The sequence below is a fragment of the Cottoperca gobio genome, chromosome 3 (genome assembly GCF_900634415.1).
Source record: "Cottoperca gobio chromosome 3, fCotGob3.1, whole genome shotgun sequence".
NCBI lineage: Eukaryota > Metazoa > Chordata > Actinopteri > Perciformes > Bovichtidae > Cottoperca > Cottoperca gobio.
In genome coordinates, this window is record NC_041357.1 from 28935017 (window position 1) to 28954661 (window position 19645).

The window sequence follows — 19645 nt, forward strand, 5'->3', positions numbered from 1 at the left end:
ACGAGTGAACGTGATGCGTCTCTTATCGAGGTGCATGTTGTGCATGTTGTGCATGTTGTGCATGTTGTGCATGTTGTGCATGTTGTGCATTATATTTCCCCTCCAGCTCAAAGATGCCGGGATACTTTGCTTTTACAAATGTCCTTTTTGTGTGCACATTAGTTTGTGATGTTGACCGGTTAGTCGCACTCCCCCCCCCCACAGTAAAACAACCTAAAGCTAGAGTGTGTAATGTATTTTAGAACATTTGAGTTTTTTTTAGTTTACTTTTACTGGCTCCTCCAATTTGACCTACTTCTCCAATGTGACCTACCCGAGCTTTAATACGCTTCGCCATCGTCTCTGAAACAGATGCCTGTGAGCACACCTGCAGTTCTGTCTGGTTCCACTTCTGACTGGAACAGCAATATTTAAATACCACCACGCAGCAAATATTTAAAATATATATTTTGCAGTGCACATTTGGATGTTTGTTGTCCCTATTTTTTGTAGTTAAAGAGTGTTTGCTACTGATGACACCCAAGGGACAGACATTGGTTGACAATTTCTCAAAATGCAACAGTTACTGTTGAAACTCTGTTATTTATACTGTTTACAAAACGTTACATAATCCGGCATCTGAAGGTCTTCAGCTCCTCCAACATGTTATTTCTTTCCTCTCATTTCCAATAATAATAATGAGTCTCTTTGCCAGGTACAACATGTGGAGGGATATTTCTTAACTTCAGTGCAAACACGTCAACAACTTGAAATGTTTCCAATAATGTGTTATATATATATATAATGTGGCTACTAGCATGCAGCGCTAGCATCCTTACAAGTGCTAAAGATCCCAGACCATTCCAGATTGGCACGTGATTATAATGCAGGCAGTTACTTTTCAGCGGGTTTCACTTTTTGAATAACATGAAGTAAAGTTGTGGATTCACAGGGGACTGTTGGGCTTCTTCGAGGGGGGGGGAGCGCTCACATCTATGTTTAAATCTCATCGGAGTCTGAAGCGCTGTGGATTCTTGTGTGAATCAGAAGTGTATTTTCCATGCAGCCGACCTCTACTGCCGGTGATCACGGGTCAGGAGGGGGCATGAGCCCCCCAGCTGAGTCCTCTCACCTCAGTGATGACTGCTCGCTCGGATAACCACGAGAAACATTTGTGTCTTGTGCAATGGAAGCTTTTTAGAAAAGCGTCTGTAACGATCACTTCTTGATCCTCAGACCTTTGTGCATCGGTGTGATCAGAGGAGAGGATGTAGAGCATGTAGAGCATGTAGAGGATGTAGAGGATGTAGAGGATGTAGAGGATGTAGAGGAAGTAGAGGATGTAGAGGTAGAGGAAGTAGAGGATGTAGAGGATGTAGAGGATAGAGGAAGTAGAGGAAGTAGAGGATGTAGAGGATGTAGAGGAATGTAGAGGAAGTAGAGGATGTAGAGGAAGTAGAGGATGTAGAGGATGTAGAGGATGTAGAGGATGTAAAGCAGTGTTGCAGTGCAATGAGCTAAACTATGAGAGATTGTCCTTATGAATAACAATAACATTACATAACATGTTTATGGTTCACGTTGTGCAGGTACTGCTGCTTTGTCTAACTGCAGTTTCATATTTCTTTAATAAGCGAGCTGTCGGTCCGAGAACTTCTAGAGTGAACGCAACATCCCTTGATTAGCCTTCATGCAGGACACTTGTGTGGCAAGCGTCAAGGGAATTGTAGTCCTGGGTATGATGGACTACAAGTTAAAGACTCCAGTGCACTTTGCATAATCTAATTATTAGTTTCTGTTTGTTGCATGATGTATGATGTTGGCACGTAATATATATATATATTCATATATATATATATATATATATATATATATATATATATTGTATGGCGTTCTAGTTTTTCCTCTCATGAATGTTCCCCGTGCTTCTGCAGGGATGGTGTTGGTGCGCACAGAGTTGGGCCAGCTCGTCATGGTTCCTCAGCAGGCTTTGGCTCAGGCTCAAGCTCAGGCTCAGGCTCAGGCTCAGGCTCAGGCCCAGAACAACATCTCCCCCCGACCTGCCACCCCCACAACAGGAGCGTCCTTCAGAGTAACAACTCCTCAGGTGAGACTACACACGTGGTGGCTGCCACTGAGATTTCATTAGCATGACCACGGCACACGCTCGTGCTGCACCTTATTGTTTCTCTACAGCCAGACGAGAAGAGTAGAGGTGAGACGGGATCCATTAAACTCACATTCATCATGACTGTTCCATGTCACAGAACAGATGAGGGATAATCTGATGCACATCACACGCGGGGGGGTTTGCTCATTAAACATTCTTATGCAGATTTAATCTTAACATTGTTTTTTATATTTTCCCGAGGGTAAGAATACGTCAGTGCTCTGCGTCTGTTTCCTGAATTAGTTGCAGGTTTATCTTCATTTTCTGCTTTTAACTCGAACCCTTTTGCAAAGAAGAGAAATTCAGGGACGAGTGTAGTTCACAGTGAGGACAGTAGAAGAGAAGAGCCACGTCTGTTGATAGAGATGATGCAACAGGCTCCTGTCACCAATTAGGGAACCCCAAAATGAGTACCTAATTCATATGGGATACTTGCCTGCACTTGTCCATCCCTGTTTAGGGCCCGTATAATATGAACAACACAACATGGCAACATGTAACCGTTATCTACTACGTTTGCTGCAGAAGTAGAGGCAGGTTATAAAGTACACAGAACATCTACAAGTGGAGCCGTGCAGCACAAACTACAGCGACGGCAGCTGCACAAATAATATGTACATGTCATGTGAAGACCATTTATTCTGGTGCAACTAGAATCATGCTTTATGTAGATTATAATATTACATTAGATTAGATTGACTTCTCCAAGTACAGCAAATACAATACACTCAACAGAACACACCATTAAAACAGACACGTATACAATATGCAATAGTGCAGATGGGCATGTAGCAGCAATACGCTCTAGAAACAATAAAGAAAGGTTATTTTATATAAAGTATCAAACAGAAATGCAACCTTGATAAGTTTCATTAGAGAACGGGATGAGGGCTGCGGCCTTCTTATTTGTATTTGTTGTCTTTCGTTAGATTAGTAGATTGGCAGAATTGAGTCTTATTTTCAATCCAGCAGAAGACGGTAATGTAACTTCTTGTCTCCACCCACCGGTGACGCGTTACGTTCAGGAGCAGGTGGACTTAGGTGGAAATAGCTGTTTAGCAGACGCAAGACTCTGTAAATATAGCAGCTTGTGTTCTTCCCCGTGCCCTGAGATAAACCCAACTGCTCATACCGACACATGTTTTACACCCCTGAAGATGCAGAAGGCTGCAGGTTGGGACCCAGTGGATTAAAGCAGTTACATGCATGAGAAGATATTCTATAGATTAGAAAGAACTAGAGATTGTATTGTTCCTTGTAGGAGAGCAACCATGCTGAACGTGGGACACACTGATAATGTCTGGTGACCTTTGTCAAGACGAACTGATTCAATTAGAGAAACTTTGATCTAATTACGTGCAGCTTTCATACAGTTGATCCTCATTAAGGGAACATCTTGGCTCTAAACCCTAATTGGGATGTGATTAATAATGTTTAACAGTGTAATTATAAGGAACGAATATTCTTGATTATTTTACGTATAGATTAAACTGAGATTAATAGGTGAATTAATGTCTCAAGGCTCCTTAATGACTCCATGGGGTCCTCTCATCAAACTTTAACGAGCCACTGAATCATTAATTGGAATTTTCTTATCACCTGTGGATGTTCATGTGGGAACCTGAGCGTCTGCTGCGGGAACTTTAATTGGCTTTAATAATGAGATTAGTTTGTCTCCTCCTCAGAACTTATTATATTATTATTATAAGACGGGTTCATTACTTCATGTTATATGAGGCATTTGTTTTAAGAACATAAGCACAAATGTATTAAAAATGAATTTGTCTGCAAGGCTTTTCAAACTAAGTTGTTATAATACATGTGATTCCCTTCATTTCATTGTGACGCTTTTAATCCTGTGAATTAAATCCAGCGTTGTTCAGTTCACCACGGTGACACAGTTGATGTCAGGCTGCAACAAATGATTATTTTCATTATTAATTCATCTCCAAAGCCTAAACACTAAGTCGTTATTCATGCAAATAAAGAGTTCACTATCGCAGGAGATGAAACAACCCAGAACACATGAGCAGCTGAGGAGCTGGAACCAGAGGAACATTTAGTCTAATGGTGACGTGTATGTTTATCCCCCAAATATCCAAAGATGTATAAATACAAACATTCAATACAAACAAAGCTTTATTTAACACAAATGTTAATCAAATCCAAAGTTTATGGCTGTTAAAGTCCAGACATGAATATCAAAAGTCCCTTAAGTAATTAAAATGTGGTGTGTGTGTGTGTGTGTGTGTGTGTGTGTGTGGGTGGGTGGGTGTGTGTGTGTGTGTTAGGGCTTCTATAAACTCTTTAAATACTAAACACCGTTCATATTGTACTTTAACTGGTTGCATGTAGTTTGCAGACAACAGAAGCTTTGACATTGTATTGAGTAATAATAATAATAATATAATAATAATAATATAATAATAATAATATAATAATAATAATATAATAATAATAATAATATAATAATAATAATAATAATAATAATAATAATAATAATAATAATAATAATAATAATAATAATAATAATAATAATAATAATAATAATAATAATAATAATAATAATAATGATAATAATAATAATAATAATAATGATAATAATAATATAATAATAATAATAATAATAATAATAATAATAATAATAATAGGATACAAGTGGCTTTTAAACAAAGAGAGAAAAGCCTCGATCTCTAACGTTAAGAACTCACTCCCTGCAACACATGTAAGGCAGTAGAGAGTTCCTCTCAACACCTTCAGTGCTGCTCGGCGTGCGAGGACAAAGGGCGGACACTAGAGGGAAGCATTTCATTGTTTTTATCCATCCGGCTAAACTTTCCTCTTTGTTTCTGCTTCTGAATGAAAGTGTTTCCTGCTCCTCTGACATCTTGTACTTACAGTACGACATGTGTTCATATGTGTTGCACTGTATCACGAGTATTATGAACATTATCTCTGCAGGAAACAGATTAAAATACTGTGTCATGATCAGATCAGACACTAAATGTCCTCCAGCACCAAACGCATGATGTACAGCAGTGTGTACGGGATCAGTGCAGGTGTACCATAATGATTGATGTTTCATTGTTACCTTCTTTATCTTTTACTATGTTGTGCACCAATACACCAAAAACATTCCTTGTGCGTGAAAACCTACTAAAACAGACCCTGATTCTGGCGTGTAGTTTACCCATCATGCAGCAGCAGCGTGCACTGTGCTGCTGCTGCATGGAGGTATAGTAGCTGTATGCTCTCAGCTGCGAGAGGCCGTGAAACACCTTTCAAATGATGATTGGAGAATTCCATCCCTCGTATTTTGGCCTATAAAGAACTCGATGCTGACACATCGCTCACACCCCACACTCTGCGGTATCCTCTCAGACAGACGTCCGCATCAAGTGCACAACAACCTGCCTCTGAACTCGTACCTGCATCCTCCCTCACAAAAGAGAGGCGCAGATTGTCATCGCCTCTCTCAGTCACGCAGATGACAAATTAGCGGGCCGCGGCGATGCCGTCTCGACAGGAAGAGCAGTCGCAGGGAAATGAAAGGGAATGGTGTTTATTCCCAGAGCTCAACCCCTCTGTCGGCCTGTCACTCTTCCCATGACCCTGAGGGGAGAAACGGAAGGCATCCTGAGCTTCCTTCCTTCCATACCTGTTAAATCATTCATCATCCAACTGCCTGATTATTTTAAAAAGCTAACAAGGCTTTGGTTCTTGTGTGTGTGTGTGTGTGTGTGTGTGTGTGTGTGTGTGTGTGTGTGTGTGTGTGTGTGTGTGTGTGTGTGTGTGTGTGTGTGTGTGTGAGAGAGGGAGAACAGAGAGGCATAGCTCGAGGTGGGATGCACCCCGTGGCTCTTGCCACCCCCCCATCCCCTCACCCACTTCCCCCGACTCCTCAGTACAACAAAACTTTTAGTGCAGGGGAAACTCCCCCCTCCTCTTTCTCACCCTACTTCTTCTCGACACTCTTTGCCTCTGTCCTTGCACGGATGTGTGTTTTCATCTGTGTGCTAGACAAGTACAGTTTTGTGTGTGTGTGTGTGTGTGTGTGTTCTCTCTGCTGTCTGTGTGTCAGTGTGTTTGTGTAAATGATTTGGCCCGCCTGTGAATGTGAGGCTGTGTGCCAGAGGTCGGGGCAGAGGTCCTCTCGGGTTGTCTTGGCCCATATACAGGAGAGCAGCCAGGAAGTGTGTGTGTGTGTGTGTGTGTGTGTGTGTGTGTGTGTGTGTGTGTGTGTGTGTGTGTGTGTGTGTGTGTGTGTGTGTGTGTGTGTGTGTGATGAGCCACCAGGCATCACTGGGGTTTTGTGGCAGTTGGCACACACCGCCAAGCCCCCCCCTCTTTTACTCTTGTGCCTTTTAATATGCTACTAAACAAACATGAGTCAGCGTCCACCTATAGAAACCTTATGAAATATAATAAATAACACAACACACGAGTCTTTATTCTTACTTCACTGTGCTCTGACCTTATTCCACACATTTACAACATAGTCCAATAAATATCTCATGATCGAGCATATTGCTCGTTCCACATACGCTTCTTTATACTCTGAGTCCCAACAATAAGAATTGCACATTAGTAAATCCAGCGACTACAAAAGAAATACAAACGCAGTTCTTTCCAGAGCTCATGATGAAGATGTTGCTTTCTTCTCATCTCTGTTGAGAGCTGTACGTGTCCGGCGGTCACGAGAAAATGGCGTCGGGTAAAGTCAAAGTTTATGAGCTGAAACACAAGTGAGCATTTCACTCATCCTGGAAACAGCTTAGTTGTGTGGCTTTAGAGCAGGGGTGGGGAACGTCCGGCCTCCGGGCCCGTATACGGCCCACGAGACCATTTGATCCGGCCCTCGAGGTCATTCATAAACACACGCAACGAAATCCACTAGCAAAACAAACTAGACGGCAATATTTTAAACGGCCGACTGGCCAAGGTCGGGGTCCCTGAACACACCACGAGCAGAACGTGTCATCACGTGGTCACGTCATGTCAAACACTTCAATATTAAACGAGAGTCGTTGACATCAGCGAACGCAGCGTGGCGAGTGTAAACGAGAGAAAGCTGGATGTGGAATGTCACTTTCCAGGAGAAATGGACGAACGATTATTTCTTTGTGGAAGTTAAAGGCCAGTGTGTCGAGTTTGTGCGGACGCGTTTGCGGTGATGATCTCGAGCGTCATTACTGCACGAGACATGTCAAACTGCACGAGCTGAGAGGACGAGTGTTTGGATAAAGTTAACGCTCTTCGGTGGAGTTCGGCCCAACAAGCAGCTCTCTGCAGAGCGGAACATACACACATGGACAGATAGAGAGGTAGACCCCCACACCAAGAACAGACTGTGGCACCACTGCTGTGCAGTTATCACTGCCATGTGCAATACTCACTTTATTTATATCAACCTCTTGGTACTTATATTATCTTTTATTATATTTAATTATAGTGTTACTACCTTTTACTTCATGTGTTCTTCTGCTGTGACGAGATACGTTTCCCCGTTGTGGGACTAATAAAGGAGTTCTGATTTCTGAACGGGCTGCGTCTTAAAACAACGTGCAGAAGTTATGAGTTCAATAATTAGTACGGCCCTCGAAGGATGTTGTAAAAAATGAAATGGCCCTTGATAGGAAAAAGGTTCCCCCCCCCCTGCTTTAGAGGATGTGGGCGAAACTCCAGAGTAATTCACTTAAATAAAGATTAAACGTGTTTGTTTTTATTTGATAACTTCTATGAACCCTGAATCCGGCTCACTTTGCACTCGGGTTGAAAGCGATAGAAGACAAAGTCACATGGTGAATCAACGCTCCACTTCTTGCTTATGTTGAGCATGAAGTAACAATGAGACACACCTGCCCAGCCTGTAACTGCAGGAATGTGTATTTAAGGGACGTTATTGCTGCTCACATATTCACATCGATTGTTCATGAGGAAAGCGAGTGATGGAGTTTCCCCTGTTCGGTTCTGTAAAGGTCGTCATCGTTGGTGTTATTGTCCTGCCATGAGGCCGCAGCAGTGACACCGTGCAACCTTCTTCACCTCCACCAACATGCTGCCACTTTCTTTATTCCTTCCTGCTGTCGTGACCTTTCGTCCTCCGTCTGCCCGGCAACGCTGCCGCTCTTTTCTTTCCTTTCTCATGTTGTCCCTGTCTTGTCTCTGCCCCCCCCCCCCCCCCCCCCCCTCACTTATTTCTTCGTATCTTTTCAGGTGCCTTGTATTCAATTCCCCTTCCTCGCCCACTTTCTCTGATATGCTCTCTGCTTCCTTTCCTTTTCTCTCGGCCTCTCTTTCTTCCCTGCAGTCTCCTGTGACCTCTCAGACCACCAGGCAGTGTCCCATGACCCCGGCCAAGATGGTACCGTCTCCCTCTCCCACTCCCTCCAGCCCTGCCCTCCAGACCTCCTCTTCTTCTTCTTCTTCTTCTTCCTCCTCCTCCTCCTCCTCCTCCTCCTCCTGTCCTGCACTCCGCCCAGTGAGATAACCCTCCTTACTTGTTCAGTCTTCTGCTTCACGTGCTTTCTTCCTTTTTGCATCCTTAACACTTAATGGCTTAAAGTAATAATGTCGTGCTGTCGCCATGATAATTCATTATTGTTGAGGTTTTCATCATCCTGTTTTCAAACTTACTGAGGGATGTAATCGTTTGGACTTTAAAGAAACAATAATAAATATAATCTTGGAAGCAAATTATTTGCTTGCAGAGAAAAATGGGAATAATAACTGATTTCCACCAACTGCAAGTATTAAGTATTGCCGCGGGGCATTGCTGCCCTGGCTACTCATCATAACATCCTGTGCTGCACACTGACGCTGGTGGAGATAATATTTTAAGATGAACTCTCATTTCTGAGGAACTGAGGCTCTGGAGGCTCTGATCAGACACAGTGTTTCCTATCTTAATATCGTCTACTATCCATATTGCATCTGAACCCGGCTGAGACGCAGTGCAGGTTTATTTTCTCTGCTCGTATTTGAATTATCGTGAGGAGAAACTAAACAGACCACATGTCTGCACATCTGTGCTCAGAGTAGAGGAGAGAAGTTCTTTTATTGGACAATTTATAGTCCCAGAATAATAAACGTTATTATTGTCATTTCAAGAACATTTTACCTGATCAGGCTTTATGATAATATATATTATTAATTATTATATTTTATTATTATTATTATTTAGTATACGAGATCAGGCTTTATGGTAATATATATTATTAATTATTATATTTTATTATATTATTATTATTATTATTATTATTATTTAGTATACGAGATTAGGTTTTATGATTATATATTATTAATTATTATATTTTATTATTTATTATTATTATTATTTAGTATACGAGATCAGGCTTTATGGTAATATATATTATTAATTATTATATTTTATTATTATATTATTATTATTATTATTATTTAGTATACGAGATTAGGCTTTATGATTATATATTATTAATTATTATATTTTATTATTATTTATTATTATTTAGTACACAAGATCAGGCTTTATGGTAATATATATTATTAATTATTATATTTTATTATTATATTATTATTTATTATTATTATTATTTAGTATACGAGATTAGGCTTTATGATTATATATTATTAATTATTATATTTTATTATTATTTATTATTATTTAGTATACGAGATCAGGCTTTATGGTAATATATATTATTAATTATTATATTTTATTATTATATTATTATATTATTATAGAGTATACAAGATTAGGCTTTATGATAATATATATTATTAATTATTATATTTTATTATTATTATATTATTATTATTATTATTTAGTATGTGAGATTAGGCTTTATGATAATATATATTATTAATTATTATATTTTATTATTATTATATTATTATTATTATTTAGTATGCGAGATCAGGCTTTATGATAATATATATTATTAATTATTATATTTTATTATTATTTATTATTATTATTATTTAGTATACGAGATCAGGCTTTATGATAATATATATTATTAATTATTATATTTTATTATTATTTATTATTATTATTATTATTTAGTATGCGAGATTAGGCTTTATGATTATATATATATTATTAATTATTAGATTTTATTATTATTATTATTATTATTATTTAGTATACGAGATCAGGCTTTATGATAATATATATTATTAATTATTATATTTTATTATTATTATTATTATTTAGTATGCGAGATTAGGCTTTATGATTATATATATATTATTAATTATTAGATTTTATTATTATTATTATTATTATTTAGTGTACGAGATCAGGCTTTACCATGTGGTTATTTCTTATAGACTATTTATTTATTAAATGACCACATGCTGTTTTGTGTTGCCCAGCCCTACAACTCATATCATGATAATATAAACGACACAATTTCAAAAAGCTTCTGATTCTTAAAAATATTCCGACATTGGAATTTTTTAATTTGTAAAAAATAAAATATTCTAAATAAATAAAACATTAATACAATTAAACTGCACAATGGAAACAATAAATAAAATGACTGTTAACAAACAATGACAGCTCCGTGCACAAGTCTTATAATGGTCGGGAACCCTGCTGTTTATTTTGGCGACATGTAAACACAACGGGTAATGATGAGGTAAGCAAAATGATGCAACTATTTCAGAATACAGCTGCAAAAACTTTAACAAAAACCAAGACGAGAGATATTACACCGCATGTTAGCGTCATTACAAATACGACCGGCAACTCGTAAAAGCTCAAAACTCACTTTGAATGATTTCCACATTAACTCCACATCATTGTTATTGTTTTATATTGTTTTATGGTTTTACATCTGTTTTAAATACTGTTGTTTGTAATACCTGTGTTCTTAAGTCGTTGTCTCTTTGTCTGCATTTTATGTTATAAATAAAGTTTATATCTTTATTATATAGCGTACGATAAGTGAATAACGTAATCATGACAGGCCTACCTTTACCACTGTACACACACGAACTAGAGAAGTATTTTATCTCACACACACACACACACACACACACACACACTGCACAACTGCTTCACATACGTGGATGTACATGTGGCCTCGTCCCCATCCACGTGTGTGTGTGTGTGTGTGTGTGTGTGTGTGTGTGTGTGTGTGTGTGTGTGTGTGTGTGTGTGTGTGTGTGTGTGTGTGTGTGTGTGTGTGTGTGTGTGATCAGAACCTATTGTGTCCTCTATGCATTGGGTGCATTCACACCTGTATTTAGAACTGTCCACATGGCATCATATAAGATGTGTTTTAAGTGTGAACAGGCCCTGCGAGCCTGCAGAGGTGATGAGGGCTGAGGAGTGAGAGACTGCTGACGGCACCTCATCTGTTGAGCAAAATGTGTGTTTTGAATGTGAGATATCGTCCCCTCGCATATCATTATGACAAAGTAGACAGTTAGGCTAATGTTGGGAATTACACGTGTTGATAGGAGGCTTTCCTTAGCAGGTAGGTGACTGTTAAGAACAGCTTTTGATGGCGTCCTGTCTCTCCCAGCCCCGGGCTCGTCACCACCTCCCCTTCCTCCTTGTCTGTTAAGCGATGTCCACCGAAGTCAGGACACCAGATGTGACAGGAGCGCTGTGGCGCCTGCCTCCTGTTCTCTGTGGCCTTGCTGCGAGCGAGGCGTCACGTCCTGTTTATCTCCCTGTCTCTTCCTTGCTCTTCCAGAAGGGCCCCGTGGCGCCGGCCGTGGCAGTGACGGCTCCGCAGCAGACCCCCATGGTTATGGCCCCTGCAGGCCCCGGCCCAGGCTGCCTCCCAGCCAGTGCACACTCCGCAGACGGGCATCAACGCGAATCCCGGAGGTCCTATCGTGTCCCAGGTTTGTTCTCTCCACCGCCCTGCCCCCACCACCGCCCACACTCCACCCTCAAGGGCGCGGGAACAGTCACAGCTGCCAGCAGGCTGGCTGTGTCACGAGCGCAGCCCCGAACCCACCGCCTCACACAGCTGGCCGTGCACCAAGAGCCTCACACACACGTTCACACTCATGCATTCACACAAGTGTGTACCAACCCAGAGACAGAAAGGCACAGAGACACCATGAACACACACGTCACCCCCACGGGCCCTTGAAATCCTTTAAAAGTTCAAGATCTGAAAGTCTTTTTGAAATAGACTTTAATAGACCTGGGTCCTTGAAAGTGCTTGAATTTATATATTTCTGCAAGAATAGAAAGTTTTCCTGTGACGTGACGTGAACGTGGATCCCTGTTTCAAAGCGCTGCTGTGTTGGCTTCTTGAATTTGGCCTGGAAAGTCCTTGAATTAGATGTTTAGGAAGGTTTGGGATCTCTGATGTGCACATGCACAGACTTACACGTCTTTATTTGCACAGAGCAGAAACACTGCAGATTTAAAAACATGCAGGAGGACGACAGGTCGTGTGAACCAGTAGAATTACTGTATTGTCCTTATTAAGAATTAAGAATATCTGTGTTTGATGAAAGGTTTTGGTTTGTTTAGTTTTATTTATAATGTATTTTATTATAAAGTTTGGGCACTTTGTTCTGATTTGAGACGGATGATTGTCATCGTAGATATTATTAAACAATATATATATAAACTTCTAACAGATTCTGCTCCTACGTCAGAACTAATAATCATAAACTAACAGAATAATTGTGCAAAGCTTAAGAAATGATGTCTTTGATCCTCTGAGACGTCAGCGAGCGTGTCTTAGAGCTGCCAGATGTTTTTGTTATTTTGCACAGAAGGTAAATAATTGTTTTCTTGTCTCCTTGACAGGAAATGCAGGAGAATGTCAAGAAGTGTAAGAACTTCCTGGCCACACTCATCAAGCTGGCGTCTCACAACTCTCCGTCCCCTGAGACGTCCAAGAACGTCAAGTCTCTGGTTCAAGACCTGCTGGTGAGGAGAACACACACACAACACACACACTCTGTTGTTGTTGCTTGAGTCCAGATCATGTTCACGCACAGCTTCCTGTTCTTCTTCCAGTCACTTAACTTTCCTCATATATTGAGCAGTAAGTTGACTCTTCAATGTGTTGTTGTATTATACATGTTCCACCTGTAGATGGCAGCGTGAAACTCTTTCCAGACCCTCTTTGCTCATGCATTTGCATCTGACACATTCCTGAGCTGCACCCTGAGGTGCCAGGATGAGAGTGGCTGATCATCAGCCGGTGATGGGATGTGTCATCTTGTTGTGCCTGGGCTCTCTTGTAAAGTGTTGCATGTATTTCATCCTTCGCCCAACAGGATGCCAAGATTGAACCGGAGGAGTTCACCAGCCGGCTGCAGACGGAGCTCAAGTCGTCTCCGCAGCCTTACCTGGTGCCCTTCCTCAAGGTGTGCTTCTTGCTCCTAAACTTTTTCTTTTAAGCCTCATGTCTAAGTTAACCTGCCTCCTACACTGACGGAGACCATTGTTCCTCTGACCCTCAAACAGCTCCTCAATATCAAACGGCCTCTCCTTACACTCCTCCGAGCCACTGTCTCCCAGACTCGTTCTTCTGCATTGACCCCACGGGTCCTTGAGATCCTTGAAAGAGTGCCAATTTGAGAAAATGAATAAAAATGCTTGAATATTTGTTTTATAGAAATATTGTTCTGTATTTCTCTGTAAAGCCGGCTAGTTCTCATTATAACAGTTCTCAGTGTTGTAACAGTCATTAACCTGAATCTGTGTCTCAAACTACGTTCAGTCCTTGACTTTGAGAGACCTGGAAAGTCCTTAAAAGGTCCTTGAATTTGATGTTTAAGAAGGTGTGGGAACCCTGTTGACATCTCCTCCTGTCTCATAAAGCCGTCCTCTTCCTGTGGACCCTACATACACAGTTTACTGCCCCCGTATCTCTAAATTGACCCCTAAAATACAATTGTTTCCTGTAACCTGCCCTTTAAATCCTCCCCTAACGAAGCTCCTTAAGCTCGTGCTCTTTTGTATTTTCCTAAACTGACGCCTGAGAGAAGTCCTCTTTCCCTGGCACCAAGGCCAGGCCTGACAGGAGAAGGATACACTCACACACACATACACACCCCTCTGGCCTAACTTCTGACTGTGTGTGACAGTGGCCCCCGCAGCCGTGCCTGCCAGTAGCCAGCAGGTTTCTCCAGCCAACCGCGATGAGCGTCACATCAAGGCGGCCGACCGCCCAACCCGGCCACAAACACATGTTGTCATGCAATGTTCGGTCGCTTACGTCAAACAATCTGCCTGAAACAGTCCGCAGGTCGGCGTGACGGCGGTTATCAGAAAGGCCTCGTGGCCATGTTTCACGTATGGCGTATATTAAACATACGGTAGGTTCGTTATCGTGAAATCAGATTAAAAAGTGTAACTGCTGAAGTGGACTTGCATAAAACACATGAGAAAGATGCAGGTGTCGTAGCTTCACTACACGCTTATCATTTACAATAACTTCTACACCGATGATGGTGAAACAAGGCTTAACATCTGCTAACATCTGCACGTGCATTATCAACAGGGTATCAAGATGTCATTTTTTAAACATATATATATATATGGCGACCCCCCGAGTCATGTCTCCGCAGGCCTTCCTTTAGCCTGTAACCATGCTTTGATAACATTATGCTAAATTAGCCGGTGAGCACAGCCGTGTGTGTTGTTGCAGCTGTGCACGGTATCTTCTCATGCATGTCTGTTTTGCTCTTTGACTATAAACTCTGGCCTCTCTCTGCCCGTCAACAGAAGAGCCTCCCGGCCCTGAGGCTGTCTTTGCTGAGTAGTCAGCACTCCGTGACCCATCCCCCGGGATTCAAACCAGCACCCTGCGGCCACCCTCCTGCCATCGCGGCTGGGCCAGCTGTCCGCATACGCCACCCTAACAGCGTCAGCGTCACTACGGGTGCCAGCGCGCTGCCCGCTGGGACTCTCGGACATGCAGCTGGCATGGTATGTATGAGGTGGACTACAGTTAGTGAGTGATTTACAGTGATGTGCAAGAGATACAATATATTATATACCAGGACAGTTATTAAAATATTTAGAGACATGTGTATGTAAGAGGGTTACAGAGGTCAGGTAATAAATATAATATAACACAATATTCTTACAGTCAATACAGAAGTGCTGCAATGTGATGTGTGTGTGTGTGTGTGTGTGTCTGTGTGTGTGTGTCTGTGTGTGTGTGTCTGTCACACACACACACGAGCAGAAGAAAAGGAGTTTTGGGAGAGAAGTTAGTGGGAGGATCTCAAAGCAGACACATTGAGAACAAAGAGCTTTCTTTAAGGACTTAAATGAGAACACACATTTAGTAAACTTCATATTCTTCCTCGGAGAAGCTCAGAATGAAACCAGCAGATGATGGAGCTGCACTTGTTGTGTGTTTTGTTGTTACAGCTGATTAGAAGCATGTGACCACGAGCAGGAACGTCACATTAATGCAGGGTGATGTATAAATGAATGTTTTAGGCCACAAACACCCCCTTGCTATTAAGTATGATAAAACAAGATGATGCCCACACACCAAAATAACCAACATTTATTTTCATTATTATTTAGGAAACATTAAATTATTGAGCTTTTCTAATTCAATACATCATAATTTTAGATCCAAAATGTATTTGAAGTAAAAGCGAAACCCAGCCACACACAGAGTGTTACCCTCTTCCTGTTTTGGTTGCACAAAGGTTGACGCACTTGCTTTGTGCCATAAATCAAGCCTCCATTGTCCCGTGAGATCGTACCCAGAGGCAGAAAGAGTTGCATGTTAAAAACGAGGCTTATAGGAAATCTAAACGCTAATGATGGCGTTGTTTTCTGACAGACATTACATCGTGCAGTCAGCATTTACTTTGTTAGGATTAGTTCAAACTAAAATATCAACTAGAGGCACTTTGTGTGCACTTAATTATAATGCTTTCAAAGACAAACCACGATTTAAAGACACTTCTGCTCCTACGCAGTCGTGTGTAGTGACTCCTGATTTGTTAATAGTTAATCTTTCACTTTATTTCTCTGAATATGAAATGTAAGAGAAGTGTTGAGCGGAGGTGATCCTCTTTCCCAGTTAAAGTTACTCAAAGATCTTTGTTTTGTTCTCTCTGGCGACCCCTCTGGCAGGAAGCGGTAACTGCAGGTGTGTTTTTGGGATCTAACCCCCCCCCCCCCCCTGTGAATGTCACCACAGACACACTATTTGTAATACTGCTTTCATCAGTATTGATAGAAAGTGACTTAACAGAAGATCTTCAGGATTATTATTCAAAAAGTATTTTTGTTCTGCCTTCCCCGGCAACTGCACGAGTAGTACCCGAGGTTCTGAGCAGAGATGGTGTGGAGACACATCTGAAGTAAGGCCAGGTAACCTGCAGGGTCTAGTACTGGGCACACAGCAGTATCACGTTACCATGTGGTTATACTGCATGTGTGTGTGTGTGTGTGTGTGTGTGTGTGTGTGTGTGCACAGTGAGAATGCTGTGTTCACACACAGCAGAGGCAGTCTCTGGACGGGTCAAGCGAGGTCAGACTCAGATTGGTCTGGTCCAGGCAGAGGGGCGGGCGAGCTAGAGGGTTCTGTCTTTCTCTCACTTTACCTCCTTCCTCCTCTCCCGCTCTTCTTTCTCTCAACATTTTCCTCACTCGCTTTCTCTCTTTCTCTCTTTTCCTCTTTTCCATCATCTGCTCTCTCTCTCTCGCTCTCTCTCCGTCTCTTTCCAACAGTTCCTCTCACTGTATCTACCCCCGCATCGCTCTCTCATCTCCCTCCCTCTACCCGTTAACCGTTGAAGGGTGAAGCGAGGTAACTAGGTCAGCCCTGGGTCAATTTTAAAGCAATGTGGCGGCCGCAGTCTATGTCCAGAACATGCCTCTGGTCTCTCTCCATCTCTCTGTCTCTCACACACACACACACACACACACACATGCATTAAACACCAACATAAGCTATCACACAAAACATTAGTAAATGATGGCCCCCGGCTCATCAACAGTCTGAAAGCAGACAGCCAGTTGATGCAGGCTACAAGTCCTCTCTTCCCAAAGCATTTCTTACTGTAGTCTGGACAATTCTTAAAATGTAAGAAATGTCTTGTAAAGTTTAGCAAACTTAAAGTGTGTAGATGTGGAGATGCATTATCGAGGGTTCCTCTTGAAATGACACTTTGTGCACAACCTTGTAATAATTGCACTCGTCTAAATCATTTATATTTATACGGTGGAGTTTCATGTGATTGTTGTTATTGCAAGAGATCTGAAGCAGACGATGTTTCTTTAACAACTTCTTCCAATAAAAATGGCAATTTTAGACGTCATTTTGTATTTTGATTTGTGAAGAAGATGGCAACACTTCTTATAATGAAAGTTGCTGGACCTTAAACCTCCTCGGGGCAAATGATATGTTTGGTGAATGGAGAGGAGTAACTAGGCCACATCACTACAGAGCCGTGCAACAGTGTGTCTCCACGTACACACGTACCACATTATTACATGTGGACTTATATCTGTATTAAAATATAACAACATCAGAACAACTGCAACCTCATAGGCTGCAATAAAAACATGCACGTTGATTATTAGTCTTAGATTAGCAACAGTTACTTTCATGTGTTTGCAGAGACAAATGTGCACAATCCTTTTTATAAACACGAGCCTCACACGGGATAACAAAGACAGATGTTAGCAATCATTCAACAACATGCTGCATATCATTAGTTTACTGTAATAATAACATCTTATGTCATATTTAATATCGACTTTGTTTAAAAAAGCAGAAAAAACATCATTTTAATGTGGAAAACGAGCACTTCCTGTTCGGAGTCCCAAACTTTCTACCTGACTTAACTGTGTCGCCGGCTGGCCAGAGGTGCTCGCTATCTCTGCCTGTGCTGAATGCATTTTCTTCTTCTCCTTCTCCCCCCCCCCACTCTCACAAGCCCCTGCAGTGGATCTCTGGGAAAAATGGCCTCTGTCTTTTTTCAGGAGCTTGAACAGTAATATAGCATGTGTCAGGGAATGGAAAACAAGGCTAAAAAATATGCAGCAAGAAGCAAACTGGTAGGAATGGATGGCTGAGCCTGAGGCTGAGCCTGTGGCTGCTACCAAGGAAGGAAGTGACTCTAATAGCCCAGCACATCCCCCCCCCCCCCACCGCCCCCCTGCTCCTTCTTCTTCTACCACTACTACTTCTCCTTCTTCTAAACTACTTTTTCACTGCGGTCTTGACTTCTTGTTGCCTTTGTCTTATCTGGAAATGCGAGCAAATGTAGGTCATGTTCAGCGACAGAAATCCATCCTCACTGATCTCCACATTGTTCTGTGTGAAGGAAGAGCCCCTCACATCCATCCTTCTGCATCTACTCTGCGTCTACGCTGCGTTATTACTGCGGATAGTTCCAATATCTCACGGTGGAATAGAAGTGTCGGGTGATGGTGTTAAAGTGCAGAAGCAGTCCAGCAGTTTTATAATCTCCCCACTCATTTACCAATTGTTTCAGTCTTTGAAATGCGACAGTAAAAGTATATAATCTGTATTTGTCTTTCGTCCTCAGGGTATGAAGACAGCAGGCGCTGTCAGTGGCCAGGTCCGGATGCCCGTGGTGATCACACAGTCCGTCAGAGCGCAAGGTAGGACATCTGCAGGCCTTCTTCGGAGAATTCTGATTGAATTCAATCACACGTAAAGTATCTTACCATTTTGGTTTCAGGCGTTTGTTCGTTCACGCCCCTCTCAGAAGCAGATATTTCTACATTGTGCCAGACTTATATTCAGTTTAGGATGAAAGATTAAACAAAGACTTCTGTGAATTCTGGTAGATTTTCTCCCGTGCTCGGCAAGATGTTCACACTCAGCCTGACCTTCTGGTTAAATAAAGAGCCAGCGAAGCAGGTTGAACAAAGATGGCCATTAGTGAAGCTGTAAATGTTCTGTGAGCAGGCTGTAAGATGTGTAAACAGGCAGCAGCCACACACCGAACAGGTGCTTTGCTTTTCTTTTCCCCTGTCTGGTTAGAAAGCCTTCTCAAACATTTGCGCTGCTGCTTACTCACACTGATTCACAAACACTCTTCCCACTGAAGCCCACAAATATCGCCCCAACACCAACCGGGCGTAACGCTCCCCGAAGAGAGCTGTGTGCTCTCAGGTGGTGTGTGAAATGTGTGTACGTGTTTGTACCTGTGTGTGTGTGTGTGTGTGTGTGTGTGTGTGTGTGTGTGTGTGTGTGTGTGTGCGTGCGATCGGAGGTGCATACAAATTTGATCTGCCCCCTTCCCCAAGATTGCCTGCAGTGAAAGATCTGTAGGTTGTTTTATGCCCATAAATTGGAATGCGGGGATAGTTCTAAAAATACTTTCCCGTGCCTGTTGGCGAGGAACATGCCTGTTAAAATCAAGTTTAAATTCACTCTGGCAGTCCTTGTGCCTCTCTGGAAAACGTGTCTCGGAGCAGGATGCGGTTTAGGAGTGTAAGGAGAGCCGGTGAAGCGCAGTGATATTGACAGAGCGACGCTCTCCGCACCAACCTGGGGAGAGCGACAGTACCGCTCC

General features: G+C 41.9%; 1 protein-coding gene across 1 annotated transcript in view; it reads left to right on the top strand.

The window, feature by feature from the left end:
- Nucleotides 1-19645, top strand: part of LOC115006508 (transcription initiation factor TFIID subunit 4) — a 59807-nt gene that overhangs the window by 1947 nt on the left and 38215 nt on the right. The window contains 8 exon segments of the mRNA XM_029428797.1: nucleotides 1914-2086; nucleotides 8460-8630; nucleotides 11839-11904; nucleotides 11906-11992; nucleotides 12918-13040; nucleotides 13394-13483; nucleotides 14847-15050; nucleotides 18650-18725. Coding sequence (XP_029284657.1) covers nucleotides 1914-2086; nucleotides 8460-8630; nucleotides 11839-11904; nucleotides 11906-11992; nucleotides 12918-13040; nucleotides 13394-13483; nucleotides 14847-15050; nucleotides 18650-18725 — 990 coding nt within the window.